The sequence below is a fragment of the Syngnathoides biaculeatus genome, chromosome 14 (assembly GCF_019802595.1).
Source record: "Syngnathoides biaculeatus isolate LvHL_M chromosome 14, ASM1980259v1, whole genome shotgun sequence".
In the NCBI taxonomy this organism is placed as follows: Eukaryota; Metazoa; Chordata; class Actinopteri; order Syngnathiformes; family Syngnathidae; genus Syngnathoides; species Syngnathoides biaculeatus.
The window spans coordinates 18,695,492-18,715,558 of record NC_084653.1 but is presented as its reverse complement, the minus strand read 5'-3'; the positions used below and the strand labels follow the sequence as shown (position 1 = coordinate 18,715,558).

The following is a 20,067-nucleotide window of genomic DNA, read 5'->3' as shown; positions in this document are numbered from 1 at the left end:
TATGTGTAAATGTATGTTTGTGTGCCTTGCATAACCCCACAACACAACATAGTGAATCATAAACATTTTTTGTAACTCTCTGAGTTCACGTTGATGATCACTCAACACCACACGAATGAAAATGCACATTTGGGCTGTGTCACTCACGTCAGTGGATTCGTCCAACTGCAGTGACACACTCACAAGCTCCGATGTCCTTCCACACATCTGCCATGGCTTCACAGTGCCACGTAACTGTACTCCTTGACAGCAGTAGAACTTTTTTTGAAGATAATATTTCCGCCTTATTTTTAAAAGGTCGGAACAATGAGTCAGCTATGCCTCTTTAACCATCTCTCCGTCTTGGAAGGACTTCTTGTTATTGACAGTGATGTGACGAACCCGGAAAGATGCTTCGGTGGTGGCTTTCGCTGTTGAACTCTGATGTGTGAAAAGTGACTGCAGTGCGGCCAAGTGGGATTTTAGTTCGTTCACTTTTCTCAGTCTCGGCTCGCTTTTTGGCGGAATGTTGGTTACGTATTTGCCGTGAACAGTTCGAAAATGCCACTCCACATTTCACTACACTGGCCGTTGAGGCAAACGCACTTTGAAAATGACATCGTGGAAATAAAAGTCTGCCTGCCATTCCGTATGAAAGTGATACGTTTTTGTCTTCTTCTTCACTCCAGCATCCATATTCATGTTTGATAAGATTTCTTTACTTTAAGAAAAAAGCAAGGGCTTAAAATAGTGGGGGAACTCGCTGACTAGCGTGTTTTCCCGTATTGTGTCATTGTTTGCACATGCGCAGGGAACTAAAGGTCAGAAAAATACAGTTGAAGTCTTTTTTTTTTTTGGCCACGCCGTCGCGATCTACCGGTCGATCACGATTGACACATTGAGCACTGTTTGACATGTTCTTTTATGTCTGTCTTCTTCAGCCAAACCAGTGGTCAGCCCTCCCACCAATATCCAGTTTACGTCCTTGAACCCCACCAGCATCTCCTTTTCATGGGAGCGCTCCCGCAGTCCGGGTGTTACCGGCTATTATGTAACCTTCGAACAACCTGGTGGTTTGCCTCAAGAAGTCATCCCCAGACCCCACTCAAGCCAGACCTACGCCGTGATCAAGGGTGAGTGTGGGCTCACTTGTGATTGACAGACATAGCACAGACAAACTAGGTCATAAATAGAAAGACTGGGACAGTAATATTATGTTTGACATCTGCTCACAGGTCTGAAACCAGGAACAGAATATGTCATCAAGATCGTTGCCCTGCAAAATACTTTGAGAAGCATTCCCCTCAAGGGCAAAGCCAGAACCCGTAAGTACACCATTCATCCACCCGCAATTGTTGATGCCAGGATGCATGCAAGTTTTCCATGTAGAGAGAAATGATTAATCAAATAAAGCGAAAAGTCAAATACAAAGAAACGCAACGTAAAATATGTCTCAACGCTTTGCAGTAATCATTCTTTTCACATAGACAAATGCACCACTTTGTATAGAAATAAGTTGGTAAGCCAGTGCACGTTCAATCTGTTTATTGAACAAATGGGAACAAAATAAATAACTGATGTCCAGACTGGTTTATGTTTAGCCAGTTAACAGCTAGCCACTAACCTGTGTTCACAACAGTCAACTCTACACTCTTATTAGATGACTCCCATGTCACTCACCAGGCTAGGCCCCATATCTTAAAGCCACACACACTCAAAGTCACCGATCTTATAGCGTGGCATCATAAGAATAATACATTCTAAAAATATTGTATACCTGCAGGTTTTCTGTGTAATTTTACATTGTTCCTTTACATTTTGATATTAAAATAGACACCCAGAAAGAATAAATCACTTTCATCAAGTTAACTGACCAAAAAAAAGACTAAACATGTTGGTGATCTCTGCAGTTTATGGGGTTGGATTTCCTGTTGTTTGACTACATCACGACCACTGCGCAAACCTTGTCTGCAATAAAACTGAGTTGGACTTGATGTGTATTTTTATTTTCTCTGTTGACTTTACTTTATACTATGTTCAACCAGAGCCAGCGCCTACTCATTCTCTACTGGTCCCCGAGCTGCCTCAACTTCCTGTTTCTCATAGACCCACCGCTGACATCTTGGATGTTCCAGAGTCCTTCAATGACAAGATGTATGAATTTGTAGAATCACTTAAAAACATACCGAATGTCTATGAAGTCCCAAAGATAAAGGAAGACATTTATGGACATATTCTCCCGCATGGGTCTTTCAACTTGATTTATTTATTTATTTATTTATTATTTATTTATTTATTTTTTTTTTTGGGGGCCATTTAGCTTCAACTCCAACCATGTCCACTTGACTGGTACGAGCGGCCAGACCCGGCCAGGTCAGCAGGGGCAGCACATCTACACAGAGTATCAGAGCCTCCGTCCTAATAATGGACTTCACGGTCCCCATGGTGGACCCGAAGAAGGCCAGAGGCCAATTCTGAGAGAACCACTTGTCTACATTCCCGTGGCAGGCCCTGATGGAAACAGAGTGCCCTTGGTAAAGGTGTGTCGACTTCTACTGTACATTTCATTCTTCTACTCATTAGCTGTGAGCTCAACGGTGTCTTTCATTGGGCAGGTCAGCGAAGTACCGCTGCCAGGGCTTGCATTTGGTTTCCCTGACAATGAGACGGAGCTGCCCCAAGAAGCGCAGACAGTCACAACCATCTCTTGGCAACCCATCCCGCACACCGCCGAGTACGAGGTGTCATGTAATCCCATCACACACACGGAAGAACAAGGCTTTCAGGTAACAGAATACACAAAAACTGTAGATCTTTTCACTGTGACGTCACACATACTTCAAGAGTGGCAAGAGACTTGAAAACAGACCTTTATGACATTTGAGCAAGACAGCGCGCTAAAGAAATAGGGTAAATGTTACAAATGATGATTTTAGCCTTCTTATTTACCACCGTCATTTGAATCTGTAAAATATCAATAGAAAAGATAAGGCCAATTGCTTTGAAGCGAGACAAACACCGGCTGTAATTTACATTTCAGTAGTGAAAAAATAGATGGTTCCAGTTCATCTTTTTTTCTCCTCACAAGTATCTTGGCGCCTATTGTTTACAAACATAATTAAAAGGTCTCCGCGGCACCAACGGCAATGATGAATGATCGCTTCTTCCCCATAGATGCGTCTTCCTGGCACCTCGAACAGCGCCACTCTGATTGGACTGACATCTGGAGCCTCCTATAATGTGGTTGTGGAGGCCATGAGGGGCGGGGCGAAAGAGAAGGTGCTGGAGGAAGTTGTAACCGTTGGCAACGCAGGTATTAAAATCCAAAATGTTTCCTTAAAAATGAATGTAGGGACGTATATGCTGTCATCAACTATGTAAGTCACATCTTTTGGTTATTTTCTTTCCTCTTAGTTCCAGGCGACATTCCCATTCCCACCAACCGCGACGTGTGCTATGACACGTTCACGCGCACGTACCACGAGGTGGGCTCAGAATGGGAGCGCATGTCCGAGACCGGCTTCAAGCTGTGGTGCCGCTGCCTGGGTCTGGGCAGCGGCCATTTTAGGTGTGATTCATCTAGTGAGTGGCTTATTAACACCCATCCCAGCATGCTTTGCTAACTGGCAGCAACACTCCATGGAAGTAAAAATTCCATGTGATTGAACCAAAAAGGAATTTATAAAAAGGACTACAAATGTTGAAAACAGGATAGAAAAGCATTTTTATTTATTCATTTGCATTCTGAGACATCAATTTCACTGACGCAATATGTTCATAGTTTACCCATATCAGACTCCCAAGAAAATCTTCATGGCGACATTATTCCTCACACGTATTATAAATTCCTAAAAAGCTTAGACAAAATGAAGCCATAAAATTGTACAATTCTATGTGCCGCAGTTATGAGCTGTCAGCATGGGCAGGCTGGAAAATAATAATTCATACACTGGATACGTTTGCAAGTGCAGGTTGCTCATATAATTCAAGCAGTCTCACAGTTGCGTCCGTCTGCCCATGTTGGCGTGTTTCTGCTCTGTGTGTAAAAATGATATTTTTATAAGCGTGAGCAGAAAGCAGTACTGGGCTAACACAGCCACAATTTCACTTGTTTCAGTTGTTTATATTGTCCAAACAGATAATATGACAATATCAAAAACTGAGCTTGTTATCCAATCTCTAGATTATCTGGAATCAGATAAACACATCACTTGATTCCCCACAATGCAAATTCATGCCTGTACTTTTCATCTCGCTGTCTTTTTAAACATGTGACTGCTTCTCAGTCCCTCGCATTGTATTTTTTGAATCCTCTTTTCATCTTTCCCATAACCTTTCTTCTTCAGAGTGGTGCCACGACAACGGCAACAACTACCGAATTGGGGAAAAGTGGGATCGCCACGCCGAGAACGGTCACATGATGAGCTGCACCTGCCTCGGCAACGGCAAAGGAGAATTTAAATGTGAACCCCGTGAGTCTGGACACGCCACACGTACACCGACATGTAATAACACAGGCGTTAGTTTATAATATAAGAGCTATGTTTTTTTTTTTTTTTTTAACAATGAGGCTCGTATCTCCCTGTAATGCCCCTCTCATGTGAGAAAAGGAAAGCCCAAGTACTTGAATGAGTTGTTCATGTTCCTCATGATGTCAAATTAAATGTAAACAACTCTTTACAAACAGACGACTCCACGTGTTACGACGACGGAAAAATGTACCACGTTGGGAACCAGTGGCAGAAAGAATACCTCGGAGCCATTTGCACCTGCACCTGCTACGGCGGACAACAGGTGGGTTTCCGAGTGCCTTGCTCTAATTCAATCGTGCATACGGAGACTAAAGCTCTAGCTTGTGACTGTGGGCTGATTTAATTTTAACAATCCCAGGGCTGGCGTTGTGAGAACTGCAGAAGGCCAGGAGGGCAGACCCACATGGAGGCTGATCTTCTTCAGCCTGTCCACTCTGATGTCTTTGACCGCTACAGAGAAAACGCCCGACGCAAACTGGTCAGTATCAAAACTTAAAAATATAAGCGCATGTGGCTGGATGGCTGGTTTGGGTGGGACCTTTCCTCTTATACCCTGTAGCTGCCCCCCCATCTTTCCACTGTTGAGCGCCCCTCCTTTCCACGAAACAGTGGGCAACATCTTGCCCTCTGACTGAAGGCTCTGCTGTTTGGTGCGGGGTGTCTTGCTTTCCTGGGGGTGGCGGAGGGGATTGGTGGGGGGTGGTTGGCTGCGGGGTTACCTTGGGCCCCTGAGGCCTCCTCTGGGTGGCTGGTTCTGGGGCCCCTCGGTTGTACCGGTGGACCACCATGGGTCCCTTCGGTGTGGGCTCTTGGTCCCGACCCTGCCTCTCGGGTGAGTGCGGTGGGGTCCTCAGCCCGAGTGGTGCAGGCACAGAAATTACAGTACACCTCTGAAGGTTTTTGTGCATGCGAGTTGACACTTGGCTGTGTCTGCTAATACACACCTCCGGGACTTTTAGCCCTTTATAGAGTTGTTCTGTCAACATGTATGAGATGGAAAAAAGCAATTTTGTGTTCATTTCTATGAATCTTTTGACAATAGTAGACACTGGGCCCCCTGAACTGCTTGATGTTGGTTTCTTCACATCATCAGGAACAAAGTGTGATCAGTTTCCACTTGAGACAAATCTGCTTTATTGTAGTTTCATTTTTTTGCTACCATTATACAATACTGGGGCATCAAAGTGCTAAATGTATTTTAGTGGGTGAAAATGTGACCAATTAATTCTAAGCATTTTAATCAGGCAGTGGGGTTTGGTGTTTTTAGCTATTGAAAAACAAGGTAATGGTTTTGTTTTGAACTAAAAAGGCGCAGAATTCACACTAAGTTAATTTGTACCTTCATTGAGATCATTAGAATTTCACTAATGTTACTTTTTGTGACCTATCATGGTATCTTTGCAAGCTACAGTAAACATATTTGCCTTGTCTTTTCTTCTGATGTTCCAGAACATCCAGTGTCCGATTGAATGTTTGAGTCCCGAACTACTTGCGGATGCTCAAAGCCCTTCAAAGTAGAGAAGAAAAGAGGAAGATAAAGCCGGACGCCTTACAGCACCACTCCCTCTTCAAGAATAACGACACCTCTTGACATTTCTACCACATCGGTGCCTTCAAAGTGTTCCCCTCAACATGTTAGTGCCTTAAGACTATTTCCAAGCGAACCTCTGTGCGTTTTTCAAAGATCCAGACCGCATTTTTGTGCCGGTTCTTTAGTCAAAGGAGATATTGTTGCGTTGGAATGCGTTTCAACACAAATTTTTAATGCATACAAACATTGTAAATAGACACAAACATGCCATACAGTACTGTACTGTTGCACAAGGCCTTTTTCTACTATGTATAAGTCACAAAATGTTCCAATAAATCGCAAAGGGTAAGTCGTCATCTTTGTTGGTGTCTGGGTGTATTCCAAAATTTTACAGTCATTCTGCAATGAAAGGGATGGACAGGTCTGACTGTGGTAAATATTCAAGAATGCAGACAACAAACTTTGTTTAAAAAAGAAAAAAAGATAAGCACTGCTAATTGTGCGATGCTATTAAAAGTCACCACACGTTGCCTCTTTTCATGCATGTAAAGTTGAGTAAAAAGCCAAAGTTGACTGACCAAAAAGAAAAATGTTTAATCTCTCATTTGAAAATGTCAGTGATAAGCATTTTCATTCCTGATTTGTTTTGTTTCTTTTTTTGTTTATTTCATTGTTTCTTTTATTTATCCCTTTTTATTCAGGCATTTTGTTCAATGCTATTTCAGGGTTGTACACTTTTTTTTATGGGTTGGTGCCGAACTGAACTACTGTGGATCTTTTTAATAAACTGACAAATCCAATTTTGCTTGTTTTTTTTCTCATTATTATTTTCTGGGAGATGAAAGTCTGGTGGATATTTCTAGATGAAAGTTTGGTGCAAAGTCCAAAACCTAAAGCAATATAAGTACAATATTTCAACATAACATTCACTTAGATGAAAGAAAATATATTACAAATATAATAATCTGGCCTGACTAAAAACTGCAATGTTTTCGTTGTTGATGTTCTTGTTGTTTTTGTGCCATAAAAGTAAGTAAGTTTCTTTCGGCTTGTCCCTTTCGGGGTCGCCACAGCGAATGCATATATGTTTGGCACAATTTTTACACCGGATGCCCTTCCTGACGCAACCCTTCTCAGGGAGTGGAGGCCCCAGTGGGATACGAACCCACAACCCCTGGTTTATCAAACCAGTGCTCTAACCACTGAGCTACAGGGCCTCTTAAAAGACCCTAAAATGTCTGTATCAAATCTAAATTGTAGATTTCCTTGCCTTTAGATTTTTTAGTGTGGCTCTAGTGGGCTGTATACATCTATTATGGGTTATTGCACATTTCTAGACAGTAATTATTTGTCATTTATAATTATTATTATGAATTAATAATATGATAATGATATGTTCATTGATAATTTATTGAGACCCACCTATCCAAACGACTACTCCTACTCCAAACTCCGACGATACTGTGGCACCACGCTGTCACTTACAGGTCACAATGTTGGTACTGCAACTGATCTGTATGTAGTGTGTTTTTCAGAATCATCTTGGCGATGTACTCGGACTGCACACACTAGAATCACTAAGAAAAGTGTGCCATTTTTTCCTTTTCAATCACCTTTTTTTTAATTAGTTAAGTTGTTAAAAAAAAAATCTTACTTTTGTGAACACGACTATTTTACGCTGAAGTTCTTGGAAGCGGAAGCAGCTGCCTCGTTCTCGTGGTCTACTCTAGCTTGGCGGAAGTAGTGCTGATTTGCGCTAGCTCGCCTGCAGCTGAACGACTCATCCGCTACGACATGGCTAATGTTTGCATTGACACGTTCATCTTGAAGCTGCAAGATGTGAACGCGGTGAAGTTCGGGGAGTATAAACTCAAGAGCGGCTTGATGACACCCATTTACATTGACCTGAGGGTGCTCGTGTCGCACCCGGCGCTTTTGAACCAGGTAAACACGTGCGTGCCCCCACCCACGAGGGTTTCAATCAAACTTTTACGGTTGTTCGTAGAACGCCTGTTTTATGCTTACTCAATGTTTATATGGGAGTCTGACGTTTATTTCTTTGCACATCAATCACGATGTTCTTGGTTTACTTTTATGTTTCATTAACGAAATTGTGTCCAACTAACAAACGTGATCCAAATTCGTTTCGGTATTATAAACGTAGTTTTGAAGGCCCCCTGAGTGGATTTTCCCTCTATTTTGCAGAGATTATTATTAAAGGTGTCATCAACAACTCTTTTGATAATCCAGTAATCAGTTTGTGGCGTTTTACTTAAAGTGTTTGTAATGTCTAATTTCAAACGCAAATTATTTTACGTATACGAAATTATATGTTAAACTGTACAATAAAATGCATAACCTTATCGATGTTTTTGCCAAAAAAATATAAGCGTTTATGAATGCATTGGTTTCCAATTACGCCATCTTGTGTGTCATAGAGGTCAAAGAACACAGGTGATAAGTGAAGCGTGAAGTTTTTTTCTGTCGTTAATTTATCCGAATGGTCTAAGGGTGGTGGTGACACACAAGACGGCGTAATTGTAAACCTACCCATTAAAGTATGCGAACTTTGATCTAGTTTCTCCGTGTCTGATAAGCTATTCGTTTCGGGGACACAGCCTCGTAGGTCACTACAGGTAGACCTGCTATTGTGCGATTGGTACTATCTGGTTATGGGATCAGTTTACCACGTGAAACTATACTTATGGTGAAGTAAGATATCACCAGCTATTGCTCTCAAATTAACGTTGCAACATTTTTAAACGGATTTCCTTATTTGTGAAATTATATCACCTTAGACTGTGGACTGCGTTATCATCATCATCGGTTTGTTTTGGTGCGATAATAAATGAGCCTTGTACATGCAAATTAGTGACGCGCATTGTACTACAGATAGTTTCTCTTACAAGCACAGGCAGATCCATCGTGTTGTACAATGAACGACCAGCTGGTCGCGTACCTGTTTACTAAATACACAACGTTTAGATAATTTCAAAACAAGATTTCGTACATTCATTCAAGATATCTAAACGTTTCCTTTACAGACCGGCCAAGTTGCAATCGATTCAGTGCCTTGAGACTAAAATGAGCTGGATGAGGGGGACCAGCATGCCAACCGCAAACGATTTGAGTTTACGGCAATCCGTTATGGATGAAGTCAATGATTGTAACTCAGCTCGACTAGAAGCACAAAATAGATCCTTCCATTTGTCCATACCAAGATGCAATCAAAAAAAATAATCGGTAGTTCGAGATAATTTATTTATGAAAGTTTGGATGTGAACCGAATTGTACATAAACTGGGTTGTTCGCAACCTGAGATTTTTCTCATTTCTCTTTGTCGTCCATGAAAGCAGTTTATTTTTGTGTTGAACAAAAGTAAGACATTTACAAACACCTGCTTTGTCTTGAAAAACAATGATTAACATTTCTCCCTTGAAATGTTTACTTTCCCCAAGCCACCACACTTAGATTATTGACACTATCATTGCCCCAACTGCTCTTTTCTTTACTTTTTTTTAATCTATCTTCATTTTATTCATATCACACTGATTCTCTACATTTACAGGTTTCAAAGCTAATTTACCAGAGAGCTTTGGATCAGGGTCTCCAGTTTGACTCATTGTGTGGTGTTCCGTACACGGCCTTGCCCATTGCCACCATTATTTGTTCCACGCACGAGCTGCCTATGCTCATCAGGCGCAAGGAGGCCAAAGACCATGGTAGGAAGTCATGTTTTTCATACTTTGTGGAAGACAAAAAAAGGGTAAATGCTTTCCGTCTTGCGTAGGAACTAAACGTCTGGTGGAGGGCTCTTATAAAGAGGGAGATACGTGCCTCATCATTGAAGACACGGTGACCAGCGGCTCGAGCATTTTGGAAACTGTTGAAGTCTTGCACAAAGAAGGACTGAAGGTGCAGTCGGACTTAAAACTCCTGGACAAACCGGTCTTATTTGACATTCCGTAATCAGGGGATTTTGCGTGAAAGGTGACGGACGCTATCGTGCTGATGGACCGAGAGCAAGGGGCGGTAGACATGCTGGCTTCGAAGGGCATCAGGCTGCATCCGATCATCTCCATGTTCAAGTTGCTCGACGTGCTCAAGGCTTCCGGACGCATTGACGCGCGCACGGCCCACAGCGTGCGCCAGTTCATCTTGGACAACAACACTTTCAGGTACAGCGAGATCGCAAGTGCTTCACTTTCGTCCATCAATTTGGCGAACAATATTTGTCAGAATTTAGCGTAAACGTCCTGTTATTCAGACCCAAGGAAGAAAATGGAGATGAGGCCCCGGCAACTAAAAAGCAAAATGTGGAACCAAACCAGAAGCTGAGCTTCGAAGCGAGAGCCAAACTACCAAGTATGACACACAGTCCAGTGCAAAATGCCAATTTCTCTTTTTAAAGGTCCACTGTCATGAAAAGCATGATTTTTAGTGTGTTATTAATGAAAAAACCGCAGGCGGTATGGACCCAGCGGGTTTTTTTTCACCACAAAACATGATTTTAACGTATATGGCTTTTTGTAACTCCCGCCATGAAATCCTCTCAAGGGATTTTTTTTTCCCGAGAAGAAGCAGGAAGTGACGTACTGGGCAGTAGTGCACTCAACCAGTCTCGTCTGTTTGTACTAGTTTTACCTGCTGGAAAGTACCTCGCTATTCCTTCGTGTTAGACAAACTGACAGCTCGTTGCATTGCTGGATATTGTTCCAACACTCGGGACGATGGATTTACTCTTCATACTTTTCCAAAAGATCTGGTTCGTCGTGAAAAATGCATTGCACAGGTGCAAAGAACGAGAGCTTTGTGGATTCCAAATGACAGGTAGATGTTTATAAAGCTGCTAAAAAAAAAAAAAAAAAAAAAACAATAGTGGGGGGTGTAATGGTCCGATGTGCGCATCGGAAAGCTTCCGTGCAGCAGCCGCTGAAAGACTGCCTCCGCAGGCCTTGTGGATCGCCACCAGCCTTGTCGACAAGGCCAAGCCGCGGTGGCTCATCTCCACCGCAGAAGTGGATCAGACGGGGAGGCAATTTGGCCGCGGCGTCGTATTCGCTCGCTTCTTTTTATTACTCCTGCGCGGAGGTGGATGGGGCGGTGAGGTGGTTTGGCCGTGATCCGCATATCATCTAAATATGGCTCAAAACAATAAGCTACGATTGCCCCGGTCACTTCACTCTGTTGTGAGATGTTCTCTTCGTTGAAAAGAGCTTTCGTGTCCCATAGTAGGGGCCACAGCGTGTTTTCAATGGCGAATGTCCAAGTTTGATGTCACGTACAGAGGATGCAGCCAATATGGGGACCACTTGGATGTCGAATGAGACTTCCGCAACTTTGCGCATGGATGATTTGCTCATATTTATTTTTTCGTATAGATATTGCAGTGAATAAGTGAATATATTTATTTTTCTTTACAATATCTATTTTAGAATGTTTATAGGGATGGCACTCGGGCTTTAATGGCCTTCTGCAGCGCAGTTGCTTTGTCGTCGTAAGACAGGAAAGAAAGAGATGACATTAACAAGGGTTCAATTTCTGCTTGATTTTGAAGGGCATGTTCCGAAAACGTCACATTGTGGAAGAATGTTTCTGTTCCTCTTGCAATGCAGCTCCTTATTTCTCATTTAGTATTTTGTGTTGTTACAATTTCCATGTATATTGGATAGGCAGAGTGCTTGAACGTGAGCAGCAAAAAAAGAAAAGCAGAAAAAAAATGTCTATCTCAGTGAGAGGAGTGTTAATTAGTGATGCTTCCCATATCCGTTGAATACCCGAATGTATTGTGCAACCATGGTTATATAAGTTGTTTTTCACTCACTTGTTTTTCGCATATAAGTTGTTTTTCACTCACTTGTTTTTCTGGTCAAGACGTCTTGACCGTTTCACTATCTTGTTCGCATGCATACCAAAGACGAACATTGTTGTGGGATGTCTTGACAGTTATGGCTGCGTAAGATATTTTTCAGAGCCTGAAGGACACACTTAGGTGTCAATAGTAAATCAGGAAACAAACGTAGCGGCGCCAGGGGGGACGGGTAGGCCACCCGCCCTTCCTCTCGCACGCAACTGAAAAGTATAATAGAGAGATGCAGAGTACAAACAGGTAGAGTCTGCTGCGGGTTTCGTACGGACGCCCAGCTGGTTGACAAGCGGAGCTCTACCTGGGTGTTAGGCTCTCCAGCTTCTCGGCATAGGTAAGGGGCTCATATGATTGATTTCACGCAATGTCAACTGTGTTTTGAGAACTTGCATTTGGTCAAAATAAATATGCCAGTTATTGAGGCTAAATAGCATTTGAAAACGTTGGTCTTTTGTTGAGTGACGTCTTTGTTTCCTGAGCGCCGACCAGCACTGATCCTTTCAATAAAACACTCAGATATTGTTTTGTTTCATATTTCCACGTTACTTTGATTTTGTCTGTTCCGCAGATGTTCATCCTCTGGTGTCAAAGCTGCTGACAGTCATGGATGCAAAGCAGTCCAACCTTTGTCTGTCTGCGGACGTCACGAGCAGCGAGGAGCTGCTTCAGATCGCCGACGCGCTCGGTCCCAAGATTTGCTTATTAAAGACCCACGTGGATATATTGAAGGTCGTCACCAAAACATCTCCAGGAAGATTTTGTCCCCCCCCCCTCCAAAAAAAAAAAAAAAACAACAACAAATAAATTATGAAAATAATTTGGTGGTCTGTCGGGACAGGACTTCACTAAGGAGTTCAGCCGGAAGCTGCAGGATGTCGCTGAAAAGCACAACTTCCTCATCTTTGAAGATCGCAAGTTCGCTGACATTGGGAATACAGTCATCCATCAATATGAAGGTGAGAAGTTCAAATGCCAGCAAAATGAGACCGAGCTCATTCATTTCAAAACTTGTTCCAGATTTTATTTGACCTATAGTATAACCTTTCAAAAGTGAAAAAAGGAAGGAAAAATAATGTCACAAGGGCTTACCCTCTCTTATAACTTTATCTCTTAGCCACTCACATACAAACACATTGAGTCATTTAAAGTGCCTCTGATTAAAGTTAAATAAAGTCATGATTTTTTTTGAAGCAGGAGTCTGAAGGTTCATGTTTCATCGTCACGTTTCTCCCAAAATGTGTCCATTTTAAAATGAAATAATTTAGTTCTTGTTCCTTCCTTTTGTTTGCAACATCTTTTGAACATACCGTAATTCCCGGCCTACGGAGCGCACCACATTATAAGCCTCACCCAGTACATTTGTAAAGGAAATACCATTTGGTACATACCTAAGCTGCACCTGTGTAAAAGGCGCATGTGCCCACATTGAAATCCACATTGAAACACGAAATATATACAAAGACAGACTGTACACAGAGGGAGTTTTCAAAGTTTTAATACCTTAGCTTACCTTAACATTCCAACAACATGGTAGCACAAACAGGGCGGGTTAAAACAAAAAAACGGCTGCGACAGCTACAGAGTGGCAACACGGTAGCACAGCACTAACAGCTGGTTAAAAAAAAAAAAATTACATAAATCACTGAGACGCGGCAGTAAAACAGCGGAAAGACGCTAGCGCGGCACTAACAAGGCTGGTTAAAAAAAGCATACAGGTAAAAATCACGGAGACGTGGCAGCAACACGCCAGCACAGCGCTTAACGCTAGCGCAGCGCTAACAGGGCCGAACCAGTAAAAGTCATTTCGTCGGCACATTTATTCCACTGGTCTCACTCTTACCTTTTCCGCTACAGTGCCCCCTTGCGGCCGTTAGAAAAAATTTACAAATTAGCTGCAACATCGCATAAGGCGCAGGGTTGAAAGCGTGTGAAAAAAGTCGCGGTTTATAGGCCGGAAATTACGGTAATCTGCAGCAGTTCCCAACAGTTTTTTTTTTTTTAACTCCATATTACGTTATGTCTCGCAGGTGGCTTGTACCAGATCTCGTCATGGGCCCACTTAGTGAACGCTCATGCGGTTCCTGGACCCGGCGTCGTGAGCGGCCTCGCTTCTGTCGGAAGACCTCTGGGGCGAGGCTGTCTGCTCATTGCGCAGATGAGCTCGCGGGGCTCACTGGCGACTGGGGAGTACACCAAGGCTGTGGTAAGCATCGTTCGCTCAGGAGTTGTCCAACCACTGACGGCGAAGTGGTGGCACCTGTTGGGGAAATAATAATGAGCACATAGTTGTGAAAAATTGAAATGCGTCTTAGTTTTAAATAAGTTGAACTCATTGAGATGGGAGTGACCTGAGCACTCTATGATGCCATGGATGTTTCCTTTCAAACTGAACACAAAAAAAGAGATTTACACATTGTGTATTAAAAACAACCACATAGCTTTGCCTTAATAAAGTCCATTTAGCTTAATGCTAACGAACACTGCAAATTGCCATAGATGAGCTAATGAATTGCATTTATATTACGGCATTATAAGTTAGAACCCTTTTAATCAACTATTTTGGTGGTGCAACATGTAATCAGAAAATGTAACATTGCATAGGGATATGTTCTTTTAACTGTGCCAAACAAATATGAGCGTTCATCTGTGATGACACGCTCTGGCGACCCCTAACGGGAGAAGCCGAAAAAAATACCATTGAGTAGCTATTAGGAGCCCCCCGTGGCTGCTTCTATTATACTGCCCCCAGGTGGCCAGGCCGCTCAAACAGAAGGAGCAGCCCAATGGGCACTGAATGGAAGCAAAAAAAAAAAAAAAAAGTATGGCAAAACTTGTTTAATTAAGTCATTACTCTTGATGGATTTACAGGCAACACAGAGACCCAATTGTTTGTGTAAACAAAAAAAAAAAAGAAGTTTCCATCATATGTGCATGTTTTGCAGGCACGCGACATTGTCTCATTAGCCCTCAAGTGCAGCTCGCGTGTGTCTTTACAGGTGAAAATGGCTGAGGAGCATTCGGCCTTTGTCATGGGCTTTATCTGCAGTTCGAAGATTAGTCAGCGGCCCGAATTCATCCACATGACCCCTGGTGTACAAATGCAGCCTGGAGGTCTGTTTTCACTTCGGCGTGTACCCGCTCTTGTTTTCAGTAGTTTCAAAAGGTTTTGTATGTTGACTTATTTTGAAGGTTTAAATTACTTTACCTCGGTCAATTTCGGGCATGAATGCTTGATTTATTTTATTTTTTTCATATATTTTAACTTCAGGGTCTACTCACTTTTGTTGTCCGTGGTTTATATAACAATTTGCATGTTATTTTCAGGGAACGGTAAGTTACACAGTTTAATTTTGAGCGTTTATGCTTAAAACGTTTTGGTGTTTTCACTTAGTTGTATCATCACTTTTCCAAGAAGTGGTTTTGATTTTAATATTTGCTTTGACTTACTTTGAGCGTAGTTTACAGTTGTATAAGATGTCTACTGGCGACTTTACATTGTAGCTTTTGCCCTATCTGAGCTGATGTAGTGATTGTTGTTAAACATAAGGTGGTGCTGTGGTGCAAAAAATAAGTTCCTGTCCCCAGCTCAGCTATCGCTTCTTCATCCTCCCCAGGAGACGTTTTGGGCCAGCAATACAACACTCCGGAGGAAGTCATCTACAACAAGGGCTCTGATGTCATCATTGTTGGACGGGGGATCCTTGAGGCGGCAGATAGGTTGGAGGCTGCCGAGGCTTACAGGAAGTCGGGCTGGGAGGCGTACAGGCGGCGGATGGGGCTGAGCACCCAGTAATACTCGACAGAAACATTTGGACCAGGATTTCTACTCAAGAGTTAGTTTGTATCAGCACATCACAGATTAAAATACACATCAACGTCCTACAATCAACATACTGGAGGTGGTAATTGGACATAACTGGTATATTTCCTAAAAGCTGCTATCCTAAATGTACCTGTTTTTGATACATTTCAATTTCACTACTCTTTCAATATTTGTTTTTGTACTGTACTTTTCTATACATTACCAGCATCATGAATTGTTGGTTTCTTGCCAGGGACCACTTGACGGTATACCCACCAATACCTTCACTTAATCAAAAATAATCCAATTTGTATATTTGTGGTCACCTTTGATGATTTTTTTTTTTTAAAGATAGCTATAATCATTTACCAGTCAAAGAGATCCAAATATACTCACTGTTTACTTTGAGTGAGATGAAGGAATTGTACTCGTATAAATTACTTTTACTTTTGTCTTGTCATTTTTTCACATTGTCAGTAATAAACAAAAAACAGTTGATTAAAGCACGCAGTTATCCTTCCTGACGATAAAAGCAAAGTACGTGTGAAGTGATCACTAGACAGACGACTGTGTGCAGTTTTGGGTTCTCGATGACAATAACGTGTTTTTGAGCTCTGGAAGTGAGAGAGAACCCATGTAGCATGAGAAAAGCAGAGGTGGGATTCAAACCTTGAACCTTGGAGCTGTGATGCAGCTCTGTACACAGATAGCGCACCATGTGCTCATACAAAGCACAATGAATGAAATATACTCCAGAGAGCATTAAATGAATTTTGTAATCCTCCAAAACCTAGTTTAAGGCCAAACCGGGTAGTATGATGGGTTGTTGGTATGTGTGCTTAAAATCACTTATTTTGCATTGAGTTTTCACGGGAATATGCTTTGACAAACTAAAAAGTTGGTGTTGTCGTTTATCTTCTGCAACTGAGTGTTCAAAAACATTTCATTTCACCTTTATTTAAAGAGGTGGTACACTGAGATTGGAGTCGCATGAAATTTTAGACAAAAACCATAACAATATCGACACCTCATACAGACGGACTCAATTGGGCATAGAGAAATAATTTTTTTTTCATCTTATGCACAAATGATACAAAATAATCACGTTGAAAATATAATGTAGAAAAAATGGTATTTTTTCCATTAGTATATTCCTCCAATGAGGCTTTCGGATGGGCACAAAGGTCACACACACGTTGCCTGGCACAGTGGATGGCAATTAGTGTGTGTGTGTGTGTGTGTTACTCCAACCCCTCCCACCCCCACCCTCCTTTGTGTCAATATTGGATCAGAGCAACGCACCGTGCGACAGGTGTCTGCCCGAGGAGCTTCTCTGCTTTTCATCCACCGTGAGGGGAGGAGAGAGGGAGAGAAAGAGAGAGAGAGAAGTATAAAAGGCTGTACCTGTTCCTGACAAGTGGTCAGTGCGCGCAAAAGGTGAAAAGCAAATAAGAGCCAGCTCATCCTCATCATCTTTTGGTCCTCATGATCAGGGCCTTGCTTCTTCATCTTGTCAAAGGTGAGTTTGTATTGCTGCTGTTGTCTTAGTCCTAATTGCCCCCCCCCCTTTTTTTTTTTTTTATATTTGAAATTTTATTTTATTCTTACTTCTAACATGGCCCAATGTGTCTTGGCTCCAGAGGATCCGCAAAGAGAGACGCCAGCTGTCGGGAGGGCGCCCCCCTACCTCGCCCCTATTCCCCTCCCTGCAGCGCACTTGCAGTCCCACTCGGGACTTTTCCCACGCGCGTCCGTATTTGCTTCACGTTGAGCCCCACGTACAATACCTGAAGGTGAAGTTTTGTTCGTTCGGCTCGCGTTATGCAGGTACGGGTTGACGACTGGAGACGCAAACTTTGCCCTTTGTCAACAAAGAGGACTTTTGCTGCGTGTCTTTGAATCAACACTTGTTAATCCAGGAGCTGTAAAACCAGTTGCTGCGGTGTCCCGAGGGGGGAGTGGGAAGGGGGGACAACAAGTGTTTTGCATGAAGGCACGAAAACAAATACTATCAGCAGCAAAATGTGTTTCAAATGCCTCGGAGGATGTCACCTCATTTACATGAGCTAACGTGTACTTGTCCAAATGTGTGAAATGACAATGTGCTCATAAATAATAATAATAAAAGGGAAAAAAGTAGAAATGCATTTTATTGACTGACAAAATGATGTGTGTGTGTGTGTGTGTGTGTGTGTGTTTTAAAAGAGTACAGTACATCATGTTCTAAAGATTTACGTGTGTGTTTCTTTTGGCTTGTCCCTTTCGGGGTCGTCACAGCGTGTCATCTCAGATGAACGCAGATATATGTTTGGCCATTTGTAAAAAAATGATAAAAGCACGAAGGGGTAGTGCCGTCTGTCTTGAGGTTCTGCGTTCGAATCTCATTTTGGGTGTTCTACGAAGGCATATGTATGAGTAGCATGACTTTGTTCACTATTCCACCACCCCCACCCCTCGGAAAAGAATAATCTGCTCATCAATGTAAATGTGAGTATGACCGCAACCAGTCCAGGGGGTACGCCGCGTCTCACCCGATGTCGCCAATGTAGGAACCAGCTCACCTGTGGCCCCAAAATGGATGGATGGAAGTTGCAAATTTGACCATTATGCTGGTATCACCTTACTTACTAAATATTAATAATAAAACATGAAAACATTTTTGTTGTTTCTTGATATCTGTGTAGATTCTCAGTCATCCAGGTCATGTGAAGCTGATTGAGGTTACTAGTTTGTCGAAGTTGTTGTCTCCCTCCCCCCAAATATATATATATATAAACATAACTTAATCATGCAATTAGGCCAAAACAGGATAATCCATATTTACATTAGTCAGTACATTAATAAAACATTCATTTAATCATAAATTGTTACATTTGTGTGTATTTACTCCTAATCTAAGGCAGTATTATTGTCTATTGTCTATATCGGCAAACAAAAATTAAATTTCCGACAGCAGTGATGCTAATCTGTGCGACCTCCCCGAGCCTTCACGACTTTTGGATAATCATTTTCCAAGCGCTGTGGTGTTTTTTTTTTTTTTCCCCCACCGGTGGCCTTTTCGTTGCCATCCACTTCCTACGTCATCACGCCTTCGGCTGCAGGCCAGCGCCGTGGAACCGAGAGATGGACTTAATGGCCACGTAAGTTAATGGTTAACAAAACATTAGGCGCACGCATGCACACACCGGCCATCTGTCGTCCGGACTGATGCAGTACGCGTCCATCACTACAAGATACTTTTTTTCCGAGTTGTTGTCCCTCGGGTCTGCTCACCGCTAGGATAAAATCCAGCCCAAGTTAAAAATTCAGAGCCGGGCGGCGGCATTTTGAACCAAGTGGGGAGATTTGAGGGAGGACTGGTTGACTCCAAATTAAAAAGCGTCACAGTTATCAAGCCGTTTCAAAGTGCTTCGTTGGACTGAAAAAAGATGGACTCAACTGCTGCGCAGTACAAAATAAGTGTTTGTGTTTAAGTTTCATTCACTCCGCCACAGACTCATGATCTGTGCACTTGTGACTTGCTTAAACCAGTTTGAACGGTCATGCTTGCGCTAGCCTTGCTGGAAAAAGCAGCAGGAATGGCTTCCATTGGCTGGACAAACCTGCAACTCGTTTGTTCAGATAATCTCTTCATGAAAGTTAATCACCATAAGCGGCGCGTCATTAGAAAACCCATCTTCCCCGTTATTCTTTACCTGAAAGCTTATTTGCCCGTGCGAGTCAATATTTGTTTAAACACAGCGGAAGGGAAAGAACACGCTCGTCAGTATCCTGGTTACCTTTCGCGGTTACCTCGGCGACTAGCAAACGACCGACAGTCCCAACTGGTCCTGGCGCTGTAGCCGCTGCACCCTTTCCGTTTTGTTTCCACGTGGATGCTTGTCTACTCCCGACGCTCAACAGAACACATTAATCATATTCGGGAGCACTGCGGCCTTCAAAGGTCGCGACATAATCGTCGTAATCATGCAGCCCTCCATTTTGTACTGCTTTGCCCTCATTAGGGTCCCAGGTGAGCTGGAGCCTTTCCCAGGGGATTTTGGGACGCCCAATCGCAGGCCAGATGGAGACAAACTAACATTCACTGAATATTCTCTCATGTCATTCAGCCAAATGGTGCATAAATGCTGAATTCCATATGTTTCCAAAGTACATTTAATTTTATATGATCGCCAGCCGCTGCAGTACTACACACAGTTTGAGCATCCTATCATATTTAGATAAAGGGACATTTGAGAAAAGAATCAATCTCAATCCCAATCCCGATCGCAGGGCACATGGAGATAAACAGTCGCACTTACAATCACACCTCGAGGCAATTTAGAGTGCCAAATTAATGTGTAACGCACATAAATGT

The 20,067-nt window shown here is 42.6% G+C and overlaps 2 protein-coding genes across 2 annotated transcripts in view; both read left to right on the top strand.

The window, feature by feature from the left end:
- Positions 1 to 6,842, top strand: part of fn1a (fibronectin 1a) — a 34,647-nt gene extending 27,805 nt beyond the window's left edge. Inside the window, exons 39-49 of the mRNA XM_061841059.1 lie at positions 921 to 1,112; positions 1,215 to 1,304; positions 2,025 to 2,133; positions 2,300 to 2,519; positions 2,595 to 2,765; positions 3,154 to 3,292; positions 3,394 to 3,561; positions 4,326 to 4,451; positions 4,667 to 4,773; positions 4,870 to 4,989; positions 5,961 to 6,842. Of these exons, the coding sequence (XP_061697043.1) occupies positions 921 to 1,112; positions 1,215 to 1,304; positions 2,025 to 2,133; positions 2,300 to 2,519; positions 2,595 to 2,765; positions 3,154 to 3,292; positions 3,394 to 3,561; positions 4,326 to 4,451; positions 4,667 to 4,773; positions 4,870 to 4,989; positions 5,961 to 6,029 (1,511 nt within the window). The 3' untranslated portion in view covers positions 6,030 to 6,842. The remainder of the gene's footprint in view (positions 1 to 920; positions 1,113 to 1,214; positions 1,305 to 2,024; positions 2,134 to 2,299; positions 2,520 to 2,594; positions 2,766 to 3,153; positions 3,293 to 3,393; positions 3,562 to 4,325; positions 4,452 to 4,666; positions 4,774 to 4,869; positions 4,990 to 5,960) is intronic.
- An 897-nt stretch (positions 6,843 to 7,739) lies between these two features.
- On the top strand, positions 7,740 to 16,213 carry umps (uridine monophosphate synthetase). The gene is made up of 10 exons (XM_061842411.1): positions 7,740 to 7,986; positions 9,611 to 9,764; positions 9,833 to 9,957; positions 10,033 to 10,220; positions 10,310 to 10,407; positions 12,477 to 12,637; positions 12,747 to 12,864; positions 13,936 to 14,111; positions 14,905 to 15,019; positions 15,523 to 16,213. The coding sequence occupies exons 1-10, from the start codon at positions 7,837 to 7,839 to the stop codon at positions 15,699 to 15,701; spliced, it is 1,464 nt and encodes a 487-aa protein (XP_061698395.1). The 5' UTR covers positions 7,740 to 7,836; the 3' UTR covers positions 15,702 to 16,213.
- Positions 16,214 to 20,067: the final 3,854 nt, after the last annotated feature.